At 40.4% G+C, this 21155-nt stretch overlaps 1 protein-coding gene and 1 pseudogene across 1 annotated transcript in view; both read left to right on the top strand.

Annotated features, from left to right (window-relative positions):
• Positions 1 to 1148: 1148 nt before the first annotated feature.
• On the top strand, positions 1149 to 4741 carry LOC109556877 (serine/threonine-protein phosphatase 1 regulatory subunit 10 pseudogene; annotated as a pseudogene).
• Positions 4742 to 16451: 11710 nt separating this feature from the next.
• RNF11 (ring finger protein 11) overlaps positions 16452 to 21155 on the top strand; it is a 47221-nt gene continuing 42517 nt past the window's right edge. Inside the window, exon 1 of the mRNA XM_070786557.1 lies at positions 16452 to 17063. Within this exon, the coding sequence (XP_070642658.1) occupies positions 16941 to 17063 (123 nt within the window). The 5' untranslated portion in view covers positions 16452 to 16940. The remainder of the gene's footprint in view (positions 17064 to 21155) is intronic.

Below are 21155 nucleotides of genomic sequence, written 5' to 3'. Positions count from 1 at the left end.
TCCCCTTCTCCTCCTGCCCCCAATCCCTCCCAGCATCAAAGTCTTTTCCAATGAATCAACTCTTTGCATGAGGTGGCCAAAGTACTGGAGTTTCAGCTTTAGCTTCCAAAGAAATCCCAGGGCTGATCTCCTTCAGAATGGACTGGTTGTATCTCCTTGTAGTCCAAGGGACTCTCAAGAGTCTTCTCCAACACCACAGTTCAAAAGCATCAATTCTTTGGCGTTCAGCCTTCTTCACAGTCCAACTCTCACATCCATACATGACCACAGGAAAAACCATAGCCTTGACTAGACGAACCTTTGTTGGCAAAGTAATATCTCTGCTTTTGAATATGCTATCTAGGTTGGTCATAACTTTCCTTCCAAGGAGTAAGCGTCTTTTAATTTCATGGCTGCAGTCACCATCTGCAGTGATTTTGGAGACCAGAAAAATAAAGTCTGCCACTGTTTCCACTGTTTCCCCATCTATTTCCCATGAAGTGGTGGGACCGGATGCCATGATCTTCGTTTTCTGAATGTTGAGCTTTAAGCCAACTTTTTCACTCTCCACTTTCACTTTCATATAGAGGCTTTTGAGTTCCTCTTCACTTTCTGCCATAAGGGTGGTGTCACCTGCATATCTGAGGTTATTGAGATTTCTCCCGGCAATCTTGATTCCAGCTTGTGTTTCTTCCAGTCCAGTGTTTCTCATGATGTACTCTGCATATAAGTTAAATAAACAGGGTGACAATATACAGCCTTGACGAACTCCTTTTCCTATTTGGAACCAGTCTGTTGTTCCATGTCCAGTTCTAACTGTTGCTTCCTGACCTGCATGCAAATTTCTCAAGAGGCAGATCAGGTGGTCTGGTATTCCCATCTCTTTCAGAATTTTCCACAGTTTATTGTGATCCACACAGTCAAAGGCTTTGGCATAGTCAATAAAGCAGAAATAGATGTTTTTCTGGAACTCTCTTGCTTTTTCTATTGGCCCCCCCAAATTTCATGTTTCATTCATGCATATATCCAACAAATTTTACACAGTTCTTATAACTTGCCAGGCTCTATTTTAGATGACAAGGATTCAGTAACTAATATGCCAAAATCTTTATCCTGTGGATTTAATTCTAGTTAAAGAGACATACAACCAACAATGCATATATAGCGAAATGTCAGGTGCTATAAAGCAAATTAAAGCAAGGCAAAGGAATAGAGAACAATGTTGTAGGGAGTGACCATTTTAGAAAATGCCTCTTGCAGTAGATACACAATTACTTAATACTGATATCAAATTCAAACATTTAGATCATTGTTTCTGAGATTGCCTATCAGTGACATACATATTTATTTTTTTATTAAAAGTTTCCTTTAGCATAAAACTCTGAAAGAGGACTACTAGCAGTTTTAGCTCCTGGTTTTTCCTAAAGATTATAATCACCACAATTCACATGTCAGAGGGCAAAATGTTAGCAAGAGAGAACTCTAGGAAGATGGCAAAGTAGAAAGCACCCAGGATTCTATCTCCCCACCTGCCAACAACTGCACTAGCAGAATCTGCCTCATGTAACTATTTGCAACTCTGGAACCTATTGAAGACTTGCTGGCAACTTCCAGTGGAAGACTTGTTTCTGATCACAGAGGTGCAGACAAAGAGGCAGGCAGTTGCTGTACCGCCCACCCTGTCGCCAGCGCCTACCCAGACAACAAAATTCCAGGGGATTTAAAGGGCTCCCACTACTATTCTCCCTCTCTTTTTCTCTGATGGAACTGAAGAGAGCAATAGAAGGTTCGACTCTGGGATTTATTTCGGGGTTTGAAATTTTCTCGAGTCGGCCATAAGGGAAAAAGAAACAAGCCACAACAATATCTGAACCCTTGAAAAGATCCCAAGAGAAAGGGGGAAGGGAAAACAACAGCCACCAGCCCAACCACCTGTGTCTTCTGCCCCTTCCCACCTATCCCGCCCACCCTACCAGCCCACACTGCCTGGTACTTGAAATCTGTGGCTAAAGGACCATTACCACATAACTTCAAAAATAATTACCCAACTTTCCTTCCAAAACCCACCCAAATTCACTCATTCAGCACTTACTTTTTTGAATCCACTCAGAACTTTTTTTCTATGAGCCCCCTCCCTAAATGGAGTTGGGGAGGGGTGAATGCATGCTGAGTTGGCCTTTATTTTTTTTAAGAGACTTTTTGATCCAATGAGGCCCCCCCAAATAACTGAACTTTGGGTTCTGATTGGTTGTTTTATTTATTTTTTCCCTCCAAAAGTTTAACCTCCTCCCCACCTGAGCCTGATAAAACCTTGATCATAGGTTTGGGTTCCATAGGCCTCAAAGAGAGTCCTTAAACTTGAGGATGCTGGATAGCTTCCTTAACTGAGATGGGGAACTCAAGAATATGGATGAGATTTCAAAGATATTCAGTCTGATGAAGGAAGCATGAGAGATGGTGAGTCACCGCACTTATCTGAACATTCTGCTGCAGACTCATTCACCAGAAATATTGGTCAAGTTTATTGATGCTGGTAGTTACAAGTTTCTTAACAATTCGCTGACAAATTAAAAAACAACCAACAACATTCCCCTCTTGCAGCAAATTCTACTGACCCTGCAGCATCTCCACTCACTGCAGACCATCTCAAGCAGAACAACACAGCCAAACTGGTGAAGCAACGGAGCACGTCAAGTGAGAATGAAGAGCTCTGGAAATTGGCCTCAGTCCTTATCAGCAACTAGATGACCGTCATCCACTCCCAGAGCAGTACACCACCCAGCCTGCCGAGAAAGATAAAAGAAACAGAAAGAAGAGGGAAAGAGTTAAACCACCCCTCCTGAGCAACCGGTAATAGAAGTGAAGGCTGAGCTCAGGCTCAGGAGGCCCCAGAGAAGAAGAGGGAGAAGTCTAAGTCTCTTATAACCCCAGTGCCCAGTCTCACACCAAGTTCCACTGGACTAGAGCTGGAGACCCCCATCTTTGGTGACTGTGAAGAATACCAGTGTAGTGGTGGTTTCTGACAAGTACAACCTTAAACCCGTCCCCCTCAAGTGTCAACACAACACCCAATGCCACCAAAGAGATCTAAGTGAAGATAATCCTGCCACAGCCAATGGAAAGCCTGGGCTTTCTGGATGTGCTCAATTCATCTTCTGTTCCAGGCATTAAAATCAAGAAGAAGGTGCTGTCACCCACAGCTGCCAAGTCAAGCCCATTTGAAGGGAAAATAAGCACAGAACCAAGCACAGCTGAAACTTCTTCCCCGGAGCCAGTCAGCACCTCCTTCTGAGGTTATGGACACAGAAGGTCCAGAGCCCCCAGTTTCCCCTGCTGAAGTCCCAGAGCTCACGGATACCACTGCTTTGGAGCCAGGAACTCTGGATGCAAAGCCAGTTGAGAGTACCAGAGATCCTAGTCAGCTGACTCGGAAAGGCAGGAAGAGGAAAGCTGTGATGTGGCTAGAGGGCAAACTGGGCGAGTATTTGTTTTGAACTGGATGGAACTGATGAGCAAATGTGAGTAAGATCAAGGACTTTGGCAGGTCAGCTAAGTGAGAGATACCATCAGAATGAACACATGTTTGAGATAGGCTGGCATCTGAGCCACAACACCGTGGAGGAGAAGGTGCCCTGGACGCGCACCAGGGCCCTGGTGCTGCTTTCGCCTCTCGTTATCCCTGGAAGCAACAGGAGGTACATCCAGGCTGAGGAGGAGAAGGGGATCTTTCGGGAGCTCTTCCTGAACAAGGAAAGTCCTCATGAGCCTGATGAGCCTTAGGAGCCTATTCCCCCCACCCAAACTCGTCACCCTAGATGTGGATTGTTCCATGGATGAGACCCTAGAGCCTAAGAGGCCTGTGGTTCACCTGATGGGGAAGGCAGTTTGAAGTTGCCTCCTATTATGGCCAATTTTATTGGAAGCACAGGTGCCGGGAAGAGTCCCCAGGACCCTAGAGCAGGAGGCATCAGTTTGCAGGAGAGCCTCTCCTCCATCATGGATAGACCTAACAGTTGGCCCTCACAGGAAGGCCAAAGCAACCAGACTATTCAGACAAGATCAAGCAGATGCTGGTGCCACCTGGATTCAGGCCTGGTCCAATAGCCAGTGGTTTCTTACTGGAAGGCCCTGAGGGGCCCAAGGGCATGCAGCACTTCCTCCGTGAACCTGGGAAACCTATGCCAGATCCCCATGGAGGACTGGGGTGTCCTGTTAGCCCAGAGGGTCCACGTCTGCTGTGTCCCCCACCCTCTTCCAGGGAGGGGGTGGCGATCCCTCCTGGGATGGCCCATGTGACGCCATGCAGGGTGACCTGGTGTAGGGGGATCAGCATCAGGTCCTGGACCATACCATAGAGGCCATGGTGGCCAAGGAGGAAATGAACCTTCTCTTCCTCCAGTCTGAGGGGCCAGAAAAGGTCACTCTGAAGGAGGACTCCCAAATGGAGGAGGGGACCCTGGTGGGGGTATGGTTGGAGATGGTGGGAATCATCTCCACAAAGGCCCTGGCAGTGGCATGGGGGTGAAGGCAGTGGACATTGCACCCATGAAGGCCCTGGTGGAGGAATGGATGCTGGTGGTAGACATTGGCCCCATGAAGGCTTTGGACATGGGGGACAGACCCCATGGCCACCAGCTTCATGATGGCCATAACCATTGAGGGCCACGCCCTCATGAACACCATAGCCATGATGGCCCTGGCCATGGGAGGAATGTGGGGCCACTGAGGGCATGATGGAGGCCACAGCCATGGAGGAGACTGAAAACTTTTCCCCTAAGATCAGGAACAAGGTAAGGTTGGATGCCCACTTTCACCACTTCTATTCAACATAGTACTGGAAGTTGTAGCCAGAGCAAGTAGGCAAGAAAAAGAAATTGAAACCAATTTTCAATTGGATTTGGATTGAAACCAAATCCAATCCTTTCCAGATTGAAAAGGATGAAATAAAAATATCTCTATTTGCAGACGGTATAATCTTATATGTAGAAAATACTAAAGATTCCACAAAAAAGTCTGTTAGAACTAATTAATTAATTCAGCAAAAAAATCAGGATACAAAATCAACACAAAAGTCAGTTGCATTTCTATACAATAAGAATGAGCAATTTGAAAAGGAAATTATAAAAACAATCCTCTTACTATAGCATCAAAAAGAATAAAATACTTAAGAATTAACAGGATGTTAAGTGCAATGAAAACTAAAATATTGCTGAAAGAAATTTAATAAGACACAAATAAATGGAAACACCTCATATTTATGGAAGTGTTAATATTGTTAAAAAATGACAATATTGCCCAAAACAATTTACAGATTCAATGTGATCCCTACCAAAACACCAACTACATTTTTTTTTTTGCAATATGAAAAAGCATACTAAAATTCACATGTCATCTCAAGGGACCCCACGAAGTCAAAACAATTTTGAAAAAGAACAAAACTGGAAGACTCACACTTCTTGATTTCAAAACTTACTACAAAGTTACAGTAATCAAAATAGTGTGATACTGGCATAAATACAGACATAAAGATCAATGGAATAGAATATAGAGCCCAGAAATAAACTATAACATATATGTCAAGTGATTTTTGACAAAAGTCTCTAGACCACTCAGTGGGGAAAGAACAAGCTTCTCAACAAATGATTCTGGGGAAAATGGACATACATATGCAAAATAATGGAGTTAGACCTTCAGCTAACGTCATATAAAAAAAAAAAAAATTCCTCATGGATCAAGGGCCTAAATGTAAGACCTAAAACAATAAACTCTTAGAAGAACATAGGACAAAAGCTTCATGACATTGAACTTGGAAATGATTTCCTGTCTATGACATTAAGAACATAAATAACAAAAGAAAAATTAGACAACACCTCATGAAAATTTTAAAACTGTATGCCTCAAAAGTCACTATAACAGAGTAAAAAGGAAAACAACAGAATAGGAGAATATATTGGCAAATCATTTATCTTTAAGACATTAACATACAAAGTATATAGAGAACTTTTAAAGCTCAACAATAAAAAAGCAACCTGATTCAAAAATAGGCAAAGTATGTGAATAGATATTACTCCTAAGAAGATATACAAATAGCCAAGAAGCACATGAAAAGATGTTCTGCATCACTGATTGTTGCTGCTGCTGCTGCTGCTAAGTCACTTCAGTTGTATCCAACTCTGTGCGACCCCATAGACGGCAGCCCAACAGGCTACCCTGTCCCTGGGATTCTCCAGGCAAGAACACTGGAGTGGGTTGCCATTTCCTTCTCCAATGCACGAAAGTGAAAAGTGAAAGTGAAGTTGCTCAGTCGTGCCTGACTCTTCGATACCCCATGGAATGCAGTCTACCAGGCTTCTCCATCCACGGGATTTTCCAAGCAAGAGTACTGGAGTGGGGTGCCATTGCCTTCTCCTCACTGATCATTAGGAAAATGTAAATAAAAACTATAATGAGTTATGACCTCACACTCATTAGGATGGCTTCTGTCAGAAAAACAGACAACAACTAATACTGGCAAGGATATGGAGAAATTGGAACCATGGTTCATGGTGATAACTGGAGAATTATTGTTTAATAGGTATAGGGTTTCAGTTTTACAGGATAAAAAGAGGTATGGGAATGGATTGTGGTGTCTAAAACCACTGAACTACACACCAAAAAATGAATAAGATGGTAAATTTTATGTTACAAGTATTTTAGCACAATTTTTAAAAATTGAAAAAGAACGTTGTCAAAAATCTAGATATGTTCTGTTTGCAGTTTCCCAGCATGTCATAACATTTCTCTCTACTATTATTTCATCCATGTTATCCTGTCTTCCTGAGTCCTTGGTCATCAGTCCTCCCCAGCTGTTCCTAGTCATTCTATAAAACTCAAGTGTCAGGAAGATTTTTTTTAACACCCCTAGACCAGTGTTTCTCAAACTTTAATGGGCATCTAAATCATCAAAGGATCATGAAAATGTACATTCTTATTTATTCAGTCTTGTGTGGGGCCTGAAAGTTTGCCTTTCTTTTTTCCTTTTTTTTTAATTGGCATTTTTAAGAAGCTCCCAAGTGAGTTAGGTAGTGCAATCCATGGAACATACTTGAGTGGGGAAGATTTAGAATAGCAATTCTCAGACTTTTAATCTTAGGACCACTGTATGCTTTTTAAAATTATTAAGGACCTAATTGAGCTTCTGTTTATATTAATTATATATAGCATGTCTGTCATGTTAGAAAATAAAATTGAGAAATATAAAATATGTATTTAATCCCTTTAAATCACAATATTAATTCCATTACATGTTAATATAATAACATATTTTTATGAAAAATAAGTATTCCAAGAAAAATCTTCTATATTTTTACAATATCTCTTTAATATTTGGCTCCACTTTGTCAGAAATGAAGGCAACTAGCAGAAAATTTGTAAGCACATATTTGAACTCAACACCATCAATCAAATGGGTATACTGGGTATCTATAGACTACTTTATCCAATAACCAGCAGAATATACATTCTATTCAAGTCCACATGAAACATTCACCAAGATAAACCACACTCTGGGCTAGAAAACACCTCAACAAATTTTAAAAGAAATCATACAATATTTGCTCTCAGATCACAGTGGAATTAAACTAGAAACCAATAACAGAAAATCCCTAAGAAGTTTTTGATTAAATAACACAATCCTAATTAATCTCAAGATAAATTAAACAATATTCTTAGCTAAATGAAAATGAAAACCAAACATCAAAATTTGTGGGATGCAGCAAAAGCACTATTTCAAAAGGAAATTTAGAGCATTTAATGCATCTATTAGGAAAGACAAAAGATCTAAAATCAGTCACCTAAGTTTCCACATTAGGAAACTAGAAAAAGAAGAGGAAATTAAATCCAAAGTTAATAAAGAAAATAAATAATAAAAATAAGAGCAGAAATCAATAAAATTGAAAACGGAAATCAATAAAGGAAATCAATGAAACCAAAACTGTTTCTTTGAAAAAAAACAATAAAATCAATAAACCTCTAAGCCAGGTTAACAAAGAAAAAAAGAGGACACAAATTATTAACATAAGAAATGAAAGAAGGGACATCACTACAGATCTCATTGACATTACAGAATAATAAAAGAATAATATGAATAACTCTATGCCCACATATTTGATAACCTGGATGAAATGAACCAATTCCTTGAAAAAAGCAATCTGCCAAAACTCAGACAAAAAGAAACAGACAATATGAATAGGTCTATATCTATTAAAGAAATTTAATCAATAATTAATAACCTTCCAAAACAGAAAGCACTAGGCTCAGATGGGTTTACTGTTGAATTCTTATAAACACTTAAGAAAGAAATTATGCCAGTTCTCTCAGTCTTTTTCAGAAGAGCAGCAGAATAGATGCTAACTCATCCTATGAGACCAGCCTTACTCTCATTACCAAGACCAGAGAAAGACATTATCAGAAAAAAAAAACCTGATCAATAGCGCTCATGAACATAGATGCAAAAACTCCTCAATGAAATATTAGTAAATAGAATTTAACAATGTATAAAAAAGAATTATATACTGAGTGACATTTATCACATATGCAAGGCTAATTCAACAGTTGAAAATCAATTAATGTGGACTTCCCTGGTGGTATAGTGGATAAGAATCTGCCTGCCCATGCAGGGGGCATGGATTCAATTCCTGGTCCAGGAAAATTCTGCAGGCTGCAGGGCAATTAAGCCTGTGTGCCACAACTACAGAGCCCACGCTCTAGAACCCACAAACCACAACTATTGATGTAGCAAAACTACTGAGCCCCAAGTTCTAGGTCCCATGAGTCACAACTACTAAACCTGAATGCCTCAACTACTGAAACCTGCATGCCTAGAGCCTGTGCTCTGCAATAAGAGAAGCTACTGCGACTGAGAAGCTAGTGTACTGCAATGAAGAGTAGCCCCTGCTCATGGCAACTAGAAAAAGCCCTGGGACAGCAACAGAGACCCAATGCAACCAAAAATTAAATTAAAAAAAGAATGAGGGAAAACCCAATTAATAAAAATAAATTAATGTAATCCATTACATTACAATCTTAACAGTCTAAAGAAGAAAAATCACATGATCATATCAATAGATACAGAAAAACTATTTGATAAAAATCCAACACTCAAAAGAAAGAAAGGAAAAATCCAACACTCATACATGATAAATACTCTCAGCAAACTAGAACTAGAGGAGAACTTTCTTGATAGTATAAAGAATACTACAAAAAACCTACAGTAGCATTTACTGAATGGGGAGATTCCAACATTGGTAAGATTTTCCACTGAGATAAGCAACAAAGAAAGGATGTACCCTCTTACCACTGCTATTCAGCATTGTCCTGGAAGTCCTAGTTAATGCAGTAAGACAAGAAAAGAAAATGAAAGCTATTTAAGTTGAGAAAGAGGAAATCAAGCTGACTTTGTTAATAGAAGACATGATCATCTCTATAGAAAATCTAAAAGAATCAACAGAAATAACAAAAACCCCTCCTGGAACTAATAAGTGATTATAGTAAGATTGACCCCTCCTGGAGTAACATTGGAGGATACAGTGTTGATATACAACAATCAATTACTTTTCTATATAACCAGCAATGAACAAGTAAAGTTTGAAATTAAAAATACAATATCACTTACATTCAGTTCAGTTCAGTTCAGTCGCTCAGTCGTGTCTTTGCAACCCCATGAACCGCAGCACGCCAGGTCTCCCTGTCCATCACCAGCTCCTGGAGTTTACCCAAACTCATGTCCATTGAGTCGGTGATGCCATCCAACCATCTCATCCTCTGTTGTCCCCTTCTCCTCCTGCCCTCAATCTTTCCAGCATCAGGGTCTTTTCCAATGTGTCAGCTCTTCACATCAGGTGGCCAAAGTATTGAAGTTTCAGCTTCAGCATCAATCCTTCCAATGAACACCCAGGACTGTCTCCTTTAGGATGGACTGGTTGGATCTCCTTGCAGTCTAAGGGATTCTCAAGAGTCTTCTCCAACACCACAGTTCAAAAGCATCAATTCTTCGGCACTCAGCTTTCTTCAGTCCAACTCTCACATCCATACATGACTACTGGAAAAACCATAGCCTTGACTAGACAGAGCTTTGTTGACAAAGTAGTGTCTCTGCTTCTTAATATGCTGTCTAGGTTGGTCATAACTTTCCTTCCAAGGAGTAAGTGTCTTTTCATTTCACGGCTGCAGTCACCATCTGCAGTGATTTGGGAGCCCCAGAAAATGAAGTCTGCCACTGTTTCCACTGTTTCCCCATCTATTTGCCATGAAGTGAGAGAACTGGATGCCATGATCTTAGTTTTCTGAATGTTGAGCTTTAAGCCAACTTTTTCACTCTCCTCTTTAACTTTCACCAAGAGGCTCTTTAGTTCTTCTTCACTTTCTGCCATAAGGGTGGTGTCATATGCATATCTGAGGTTATTGATATTTCCCCTGGCAATCTTGCTTCCTAAGGCCCACTTGACTTCACATTCCAGGATGTCTGGCTCTAGGTCAGTGATCACACCATTGTGATTGTCTAGGTCGTGAAGATCTTTTTTGTTTAGTTCTTCTATGTATTCTTGCCACCTCTTCCTAACATCTTCGGCTTCTGTTAGGTCCATACCATTTCTGTCCTTTATTGAGCCCATCTTTGCATAAAATGTTCCCTTGGTATCTCTAATTTTCTTGAAGAGATCTCTAGTCTTTCCCATTCTATTGTTTTCCTCTATTTCTTTGCATTGATCACTGAGGAAGGCTTTCTTATCTCTCCTTGCTATTCTTTGGAACTCTGCATTCAAATGCGTATATCTTTCCTTTTCTCCTTTGCTTTTTGCTTCTCTTCTTTTCACAGCTATTTGTAAGGCCTCCTCAGATAGCCATTTTGCTTTTTTGCATTTCTTTTTCTTGGGGATGGTCTTGATCCCTGTCTCCTGTATCAAAATACTTAGATACATATCTAATAGAATATATACAGATCTATATGAGAAAAACTATGAAATTCTGAATAATGAAATCTAAGTAAATAGAGAGATATCCACATTCATGGATAGGAAGACTCAATATTGTCCAGATGTCAGTTCTTCTCAAGTTGATCTGTCAATTCAATGAATCCCAATCAAAATTCCAGCAAGCTATTTTAAGGTTATCAGAAAACTGATTCTAAAATTTTTATGAAGCAGCAAAAGACCCCTTTTTTAAAAAAAATGGGCCAAACACCTCACCAGTTAAAATATACAGATGGCAAATAAGCACATGAAAGGAAAATTTCAGGGAAATGGGAATTAAACAATGAGATACTACTACATACCTATTAAAATGGCCCAAACACTGTCAACACCAAAAACTGGTGAGGATATGGAACAATAGGAATACTCCTTCTTTGCTGGTGGTACAGCCACTTTGGAAGACAATTTGGTAGTGTCTTACAAACTGAATGTACTTTTACCATATAATCCAGCAACTGTGCTCCTTGATATTAGCCAAATTACTTGAAAACAAGTTCACATAAAAACCTGCAAACACATTGTTTGAGGGAATGTAAAATGGTACAGCTACTGTGGAAAAGCAGTCTGAGTTACTCAAAAAATTAGACATAGAATTACCATATGATCCAGCAATTTCACTCTTGGTGTATAATCAAATAATTAAAATGAGGATCTTGAAAAGATATTTGTACATCCATGTTCACAGCAGGATTATAGCATCTAAAATGTGGAAGCAACCCAATTGTCCATCAATGAATGAATAGATAAGCAAAATGTGATACATACATACAATGTAATATTATTCAGCTTTAAAAAAGAAGGAAATTCTACAATATGCTATACCAGGATGAACCTCGAAGACATTATGCTAAGTGAAATAACCCAGTCACAAAGTACAAATGCTGTGTGATTATACTTATATAAAATACTTACAGCAGTCAAAATCAGAGACAGAAAGTAGGATGGTGGTTGTCAGTAGCTGAGGGAAGGGGAAAAAGAAGAATTATTGTTTAATGGATAGTTTTGGTTTTACAAGATGAAAAGTGTTCTGGAGATGGATGCTGGTGACGGTCGCAAAATATTATGAACATATTTAACATTGAACTTTACACTTAAAATGGTTAAGGTGGTAATTTTATGTTGTGTATTTTACTACAATAAAAATAATTGGGAAAAAGACTCCTATACACAGATGTTTATAGTAGATTTATCCATAATTGCCAAAACTTGGAAGCAACTAAAATGTCCTTCAGTGGATAAATGAATAAATAAACTGTGGGATAGCTAGACAGTGGAATATTATTCAGTGATAAAAAGAAATCATCAAGGCATGAATAGAAACAGAGGAATCTTAGTTTTCACTTAAGTGAAAGAAGCCAATGTGAAAAGACTACATGCTGTAAGATTCTAAATATATGACATTTTGAAAAAAATCAAACCATGGAGACTGCTCAGACATCAGTGGTTGCCAAAGGAGGAATGAATAGGCTGAGTACAGAAGAGTTTTAGGGCAGCGAAACTATTCTGTATGATGCTATAACGGTATATACACGTAATTATATATTTGTCTAAACCCACAGAATGTACAACACCATGAGTGAACCCTAACATAAGCAAGCATTTTGTGTGATAGCTTACCAGTTTAACAAATGTTTGGGACTTCCCTGGTGGTCCAGTGGTTAAGAATCTGCCCACCAATGCAGGGAACATGGGTTCAATCCCTGGTCTGGGAAGCTTCACATGCTGCAGAGTAACTAAGCCCATGGTCCACAGCTACTCAGCCCATTCACCTAGAGTTTGTGCTGTGTAACAACAGAAGCCACTGCAAGGAGAAGCCCGTGCACCATAACTAGAAAGACCCCACTCACTACAACTAGAGAAAGCACACTCGCAGCAATGAAGACTCAGTGCAGCCAAAAATAAACAAATAAGCTGGTCTAGTGCAGGGTGTTGATAATGGGGGAAGCTATGCATGTATGGGGGCAGGGGGTTATGGTAAATCTCTGTGCCTTCTGCTCAGTTTTTTGGTGTGAACCTAAAACTGGTCTAAAAAAAGTATATATAAAGAAAATCTGGTTCAACAGAAGATACTAGATTTTCATATCTGCTTCTGCATTAGATATCCTGAAGTCAGAGAAAACAAGAATCAGACAAAGCAGTGAAGGCATATTTTATTCAGTACCTATTGCAATAGGAGACAAAAGACTCAGTATAGAATTGGACTTCACTCTGTATTATACAAAAAGGACAAGTGGGAATTTATAGGCAAGGAACAGGGTGGGAGACAGTGGATGGAAAATTACAAAGAGGAAACATCAGGGATAAAAGGGAATTCTGGCTAAAAACATTGATAGGATTTCTGCTAAAGGCAGGCCAAGGTGGTCAGATACTAAGGGAGGGGGACTCTGGCTAAACTAATTCAACTAGATTCTTGCTAAAACTGAAATAAGTAGGTCAAGCACAAAGCCCAAAGTTAGAGCCTTGAGGCCTTAGAGGAGCCTGACTAGAGCTGGGTTTAGAGGAGTCTTTGTCACTTCAATAGTGTTGGTTACTTTTTTTATTTAAAATTGTTTTGTGATTAGATCACCCTTTCTGGTATACAGGATACTTCCCAAGTGTTCCCTTCTAAAACTAGATTAGGAAGAAAGATCATTGAATAGCTACTTCCTTACAAAAGTAGACATGGATGCTATAGGCATTGAAGATAAGTCTTCTCCCATTCTCTTGTTTTTATACACTGAGAAAGATTATCAGAACGAAAAATGACGTAGTTCCCTCTGCCAACTTAATAGAGGCAACTGGTATATAATTTAAATACTGGCTTTACCCCCTGAGTAGCCATGTGAAGCCATATTTCTATTCCTGTAAAACAGGAATGTTAACATCAATCTTTCAAGACTCAGGCTAATAAATGGAAGTTATGATTTCATTCATTCTTACATATATATTAAGATATACACACATCTATGTATATACATAGAAATTATGTTAAACTATTCACATAAATAGATGTATATAATATAATATAGTAATGGATCCCATTTATTTTATATTGTTACATATATTTCAACTAAATGAAATCAAGGGCAGCTATATGAAGAAAGTAGCACCTAAGGACAGTCTTAAAAGATAGTTGGATTTCAACAAAAGGGAACAGCATGGCAAGGGATCAGAAGTGGAAAAGCATAGTGAAAACTGAGGGCATGGTAAGTATTATGATGTGGCTGGAGTATAGGATGCCTGGTTGGAGTCAAGAGTCATATAGGTGGGATGGGGAAGGAAGTGGGAGGGAGTTTCAAGAGGGAGGTGACTCATGTATACCTATGGCTGATTCATGTTGATGTTTGACAGAAACCAACACAATTCTATAAAGCAATTATCCTTCAATTAAAAAATAAATTTAAAATAAAAAAAGTCATATTGGAGATCAGGATGGGACCAAATGGTTCAAGGCCTTAATGTCATGCCAAATTTCTGAGCCACAAGTCTATGAATGCTCACTGATCACATTTTTCATGGCAGTAGTGTGGAGAATGTATTGATGGTGCCGAGGCAAGGGCTTCATTAAGAAGTTGTCACAACAGTTCAGAGGGGACCAGAAAAATGGCAATAAGAGAAAAGAGGAAAATACCTGAAAATTTCCTTCCAAATAATCCAATAATTTTATTTGTCCAAGCCACAGAATTAAGCAATGATTCTTGGGGATGTGTGAAAGATTCTGATAACAAACATGGCATTACAGATACACCTATTCAGGTGGGAGCCATTAACAAGAAAAAAGGTAAGTCTTGGAAAAGAGGGAAAATAGCAAAATAGCAATATCACCTTTAATGTGTGATATGAGTGTATTCAAATAAAATATGTGATTTTATAGAACAGGGACTTCAAAGTTACAGCACTTAGGACGTGCCATTTTTACACAGTTCTACTTCCAAGAATCCTTTCTGATCCTCACCCAGTGCTCTAATTACTCCCTCCTGTGCCCTCTAGAAACCTGTCCTGGGGGTGGCAGAAGACCTCACTGTTTACATATCTTCCTAGCTGGATTCTGGGCTCCATCAAGAATAAGCCAGATTTCCTTAGTGCCTTGGAGAAGGAAATGGCAACCCACTCCAGTACTCTTGCCTAGAAAATCCCATGGACGGAGAAGCCTGGTGCAGGCTACTGTCCATGGGGGTTGCAAAGAGTGGGACAGGACTGAGCGACTTCACTTTCACTTTCCTTAGTGCCTAATATAGAGTCTGGTGGAAAAAAAATTAGTAAATGAAGAATGAAAAAAAGACAATCAAGACCCTCTTTTCCTCTCGTTGAATGAATGAATATTAGAACATTCTCATCTTTCTTATTTCCTCCCTCTACATACATTGCCTCTTGAGCTCTTTGTTATTTCAGTTAAGAAGAAAGCCTACTCTGCCTCAGGCAATGTGCCAGGCCTGGTACAGAGGAGGGGCAGATTCAGCTTGATCTGGCTGTGACAGAGACTCACAGGGACTCAGGAACTGAGTGCTCAGGGACTGTGAGCACAGAGGAGGTAACTAACCCAGACAGGAGGGTTAGAGGACAGGCTTCCCAGTAGAATCAAAGTTGAGTCCAGGAAGGACAAGTGGGGATATAGTTTGATGGAAAGTATAAGGTCAGGAGTGGGGAGAAGTGAGTTTATGTCAGAGAAACATTATGGGTAAAGGCCTCAGCCAGAGGGAATAGTTTTCTAGATTAACTGAAAACTGAAAACTATTTAGACATGCTAGAGTTTAGAATATGTGAGGGAACAAGGCCACAAATGAGACTGGGGAGGTAGCCAGATTAGTAAATTATTTAAGAATTAATACTTCAGTCATAACAGTATTGGGAAGTTTTTAATGAATGTTTTAAAAGGCTTGAATTCCTCCTACAGGAATGACATGATCAGATTTACATTTTAAAAAGATAACTGTACAAATAGTAAATTGAATGGGGGCAATGGCGAACGCAGGGGAAATAGTTCAAAGTATTACAGCAGAGAAATGATGGTAGCTTGTACTATGGTGTTGAGAATAGAAATAAATAGAATAATCGGTAGAAGAATTCTTCTGACCGTGATGTAGGAGGATTGGAAAGTGACTGGGGAGGTAGTGAGTTTGGACTTTATTCCGAAGGGATAGACCCTTTAATATTTTAATCATGGGAGTGATCCATTCAGATATGGGTTTAAAAATAGATTACTTGGCAGAAGGTAGCGAGAAGACTGTCAAAATAACGCACAGGTAAGAGCTGAGACAAGCGAAGAGGGAGCAGTTCGCGTGGGGAGAAACCGAAGACCCGAAAGAGGTATCAGAATCGCGTCCCAGGCTGTCAGGGAAGCAGAAACTGACGCAGCCCCAGAAACAGCTGCTGGGGACGGGGGAGGGGCTGGGGGGTGGCAAAGGAGCCGGGAGCACAGCCGGAGCTACCCACGCCTCCCAGCGCTGGGGGCGGGACCAGGGCACGCACGGCGGCGTGACGCAGGGCCGCAGCTGGCCTCGTTCTGGCCGCCGCCGCCGCTGCGAAGCGGAGTAGGATGAGGCCCGCGGCTGCGGCTCCGGCGTCGGCGGGGCCAGCAGCAGCAGCTGAGGCAGCAGCTGAGGGAGCCGCGACGGCTGCGCCCCCCGCTCCTGACCTGGATTAGGCCCAGCAGCTCCGTGGCCGCCGCCGCCCCGCGGGGGGGCGGGGTGGGGAAGTGCTTCGTCTCCCCGCCCCCCCCCCCCCCCCCACTGCCGCCGCCTCAGAGGAGGCAACCGCCGCGACCCCGGGAAACCCGCGGCCCAGCCTTAAGCCCTCAGCCCCAGGGACTGGCATGAGCTGCCCTTCGGCGGCGCCGGGGGCCGGGGGAGCCGCTGCCGCCTGAACCCCGGCCTGCCGCCCGACCCCACCTCGCTGACCGAGGCTGACCGCGGAGCGTGCGAACGACCCCGCCACTGCTTTCTTCCTCCCCCAGATCACACACCCCAGCCCCAGAAGATGGGGAACTGCCTCAAGTCCCCCACTTCGGATGACATCTCCCTGCTTCACGAGTCTCAGTCCGACCGGGCCAGCTTTGGCGAGGGGACGGAGCCGGATCAGGAGCCGCCGCCGCCATATCAGGTAGGGGAGGGTGTGTGTTGGGGAAGGGGGGTGCGAGGAGTAGAGGCGGCTCTGGCGGAGATTGTGGGGGCTTCGGGGCTGTCTGTCACTGTCCCTGGCCTCGGCAACACCTGGCCTGAGAGGCACTGACTCCCTTAGGGCTGGGTTTAAGTGTGATTGCTCCCGTCGTCAGTATAGGGGGAATCCTTCACCTCCCTTCGAGCTGTGTGGGGATGGTACTTCTGTCCTTGAGTTCTGGGATTCGAGTGTGTGATTATATCCCCTTGACCAGTGACTGGTGGCTAGATTGTGGAGTTCGGAAGTGATGTTTTCTTGCCTTTATATGTGAATTGTGAGGTTCGAAGATGATTTCCTCGTCACCGGCTGGATTATGGGTTCTGGATAAGTGGTTAACCTACCCCCACTACTCCACCCCACCCCCCCGCCACACATACATCCCATTTATACTTTGAAGTGTGATCCTCCTCTCCTCCCTCTAGTCTGTCTGTATTCGTTGAATTTAGTAGGCGTTCATTTCTTCCTGTGCTTGGGAGATTTTCAAGTAGTGATTTTGGTTCCAGCAACATGGAGTTGCTTCTTTACATACATAGGTATACATACATATGTGTGTGTGTGTTTATATTAATTGTAGGACACAGCTTAGCGACTGAACAGCAACAACAGTCTTAATTCTGAACCCCTCCTCTTTTTGCTCCACCCCTGTGACACACCTTTTAAACGCGCTGATTTAAGAGAACTTGATTATCTTGAACTTTGGAAACCTTTAAACCTTACTTGAGAAATACCTTCTGTTACTCATGGTTCTCCCTATGTGTCAAAGACTTGTCTTCTAAATAGCTTCACTTCTTTTTGTACAGCAATCAGCAGCTCCAGATGTCCTTACACGATTTGTAAAGAGCTGAAGACCTCTTTAGAAAACTCAAAATAGATATGTAGACGTTATAATCCATAATATATGTATAAACCTTTCCTCTACTTTTTCAAGATGTTGATTAAAAACTTTACCAGAAGTACTTGGATAGTTAAGTGGCTTAATTTTTTTTCCTGATTGGGGTTTAATTTTCTAACTGGGCAGTCTCCTTTGTTGTTTCATGTGGTGACATCATTATCTAGTGTTATTCTTTTCTCATTCCTATGTAAATCCGTGTCTCACCACACCAGAAAAACCTGATCACAAATGCTGGTTTTCTGAATAAAACCCATCAGGGGCCTTTCATATATGCTGGTAAAGTCCAGTCTTTTCATGTGGCTTACAGAAGACTCCATGATTTATCCCTCACATTCATATTCCAGGCCTGTCAAACACAACAGCTTATTCACACCTCTCTGCCTTAGCTCCAGTTGCTCTCTCTGCAACCCTTCCCCCAAGGTCAGCAGGTGAGCGTGTAATCCTCTTTGAGGACTCAGCTGAGCTGTATCTGAAGTTCCTAAATTCCCCTCCCTTTCTTCCTGAATCAATCACTCCCTTCTTTGTGTCTCCCATGAAGGAAGTGTCCGCACTTTCAAAAGTAACGCGTAGAACACTTATATGTCGTCCTTGTTAAGTTAGGTGTGTGTCTCATTCTTGAGGCATTTCCCTCCTCCTCCAGTATAAGCTGAATGCAGGTAGGAACTCTGTTTCCTGTTTGTTGTATCCACAACATCTGGCTTCATAGTAGCTGCTGAGTAACTGGAATAAGGGAAAACTCTAAGCCCTTGAGAACAGGGACTACCACCAGTGCTTAGTGCAGTTTCTGGCACATAAACACTTAAATGTTGAGTGAATTAATGAATTTAAATGGAGTATTGTTATGTAAGTTTACACACCCATTTCTTCCGAAGAATTGTCACAGGAGAAGTCTCTTTAAAAATCCAAACCAAATCTAAGTGCTTTCCTGAGTCTTTGAAGCAAGTAAATTCTTTGACTCTTACTTTCCTTCAAATTTCACTCTTGATTTCCTTCATAAATGTTATAGGACAATGTGCTTATTTCCATTTCATGAAAAACATTTTTTAGAGGTATGAGTTTTTATTTCAAAATCTCCTGTATTCCTTAGTCCTCTTCTAAGCAAGTAAAATACCTTCAACTTATTGTACTCTTTCTCTTAAATACATGTATATCTTATACATTGTTAAGAATAACTTATTTAGAATTTATGGAGATTGTATTCAATATTTGCCTTTTCCAGGAGGATAAGATAATAGAGGGTTTTTTTGGTATCATGTAGGAACGTCTTTTTGAAACATGTTATTTGTGACAATGGGAGTTTTTCATGGTTGCCTTTTCCTGAAATGAACAACCCAGACATTGATAGGCAACTTTGGTATCAATTTGAAGAAAGTAATTTCTTAAAGAAAGTTGTATAAAAATAGAAACTTTTGTAGAAATTTGTCTTACCTGAAGGAACTGAAATGTTTTAGGAATGTAAAATGTGTTAAGAATGTAAAATTCACATAGTCTGAGAAACACCAATCCAAGATAAATAATTTATACTTTGAATGAACAGAAGTAACTTATTTTTTCTTCAAAAATGGTATATAATTGATAGCTATAGAAATACTGGCTTATTTCTTTAAAGAATAGTTTCAGCTACAAAAGGATATTTTAAAAATTCAGAGAATAACTGATTGTAAAGGAACACATTTGGTATTCTGCAGTGAGTAGTTAAAAGATGTGTGTACATGTATATGCCAAGAGCTCTATAATAAACTTCAGTAAGATCCAGTTATTTCCTATTAGCAGGATCTGAGATTTGTTTTATCTATTTATGCTTGAAAGTAAGCATAAACAAACTGTGGTCAAGTTTATGGAAAATACATATTTCTCTCCTGGGTTTCTTTGTAGCCTCCTCACTGGTCTCCCTGCATTCACCCTTGCTCTCCCTTTAATCTATATTTAATCTATCATCCAGATTGTTTCTGGTAAAACAGATCATGACACTCTACCAAACTTTCTGTGAATCCTCATTTCATTCAAAGTAAAATCCAGATTCCTTAGTGTCCCCTAAACCCTACATGATCTATACTCTCTGCCTGCATACATAGCTCTCTTTATATCTACTACTACTCTACCCGTGCTGGCTTCTCTTTAACCTCTCTGGCCTCTTTGTTCTAGGATACACCAGAACCTTTGCCATGGTTGATTTCTGTGCCTTGAGTACTTTTCCCCCAGGTATCATCATGGCTGACTCCCTTCCCTTCAAGTTTTTACTCAAGTTGTGACAGCTTCTTAAATCCTCTCTGACCACCCATTTAAAATTGCACTTACCTTAGCACTCTGCTAAACTTACCCTGTTCTGTTATTTTCCCATAGCATTTATCATTTTCTAACATTATTTATTATTAACTGTTTCTCCCGCTGGTGATAAACTCCATGAAGAAAAGGGAGTTTTTAAAAAAATTGTGGTTTCCCAAGTACCTAGAATAGTGCTGGGACATAATAGGCACTGTTACTGGTTGAAAACTGGATTTCCTTTAAATGAATTAATGTATTTATTTTGAGGCAAGTGCAGTTGAATGTCTTATAAAAATTATGCATATTCCTAGTGCATTTTTCCTTTATTGTGGGTCATTTTTAAGAAACCAATCCTAAAAATATAGTCCCAATAATACTAAATATAGTAATTGGTTTAAAATAATCATTAATAAAATAGTGTAATTTTTTTCAACCCTTTGTAATCTTAACAAAATGTTTGTTTTATGAGAAAGAATGTGAATTCTTGTCCTTAAAGAAATGTGAGATAAGAGGTTAGAGCTTTTCTTGAATTAGAAGATAAAAAACAAGAAATTTGACATCCCTTCTACTCTTTAAGGAAGGAATTTTTTAAAAGAATACAAAAGAAATCTACTCATCAAGGACAGTCTTATAAGGGTTGTTAGAGGGAAGATAAGTCATGAAAGGCTGAGGAAAGGGCCAGGTAAGATAGCCCAGCCTTGGAAGGTGTAAGTGAACTAATTGAAAAACCACTAGTCACTCTAAGACCCCCGTTCCTCATAGGTTAATTCACTCTGTTAAAAAGTTAATATTCAGTGACTGTATTTTTATCTGAATAGGTATATATTTGCACAAAGTGCTGTCTCTCAGTTTTGCATCAGTTTATGTTCAGTAGTTTG

This window comes from Bos indicus, chromosome 3 (genome assembly GCF_029378745.1).
Source record: "Bos indicus isolate NIAB-ARS_2022 breed Sahiwal x Tharparkar chromosome 3, NIAB-ARS_B.indTharparkar_mat_pri_1.0, whole genome shotgun sequence".
In the NCBI taxonomy this organism is placed as follows: domain Eukaryota; kingdom Metazoa; phylum Chordata; class Mammalia; order Artiodactyla; family Bovidae; genus Bos; species Bos indicus.
The sequence above is the reverse complement of the archived record's forward strand: the minus strand, read 5'-3'. Positions and strand labels throughout refer to the sequence as shown.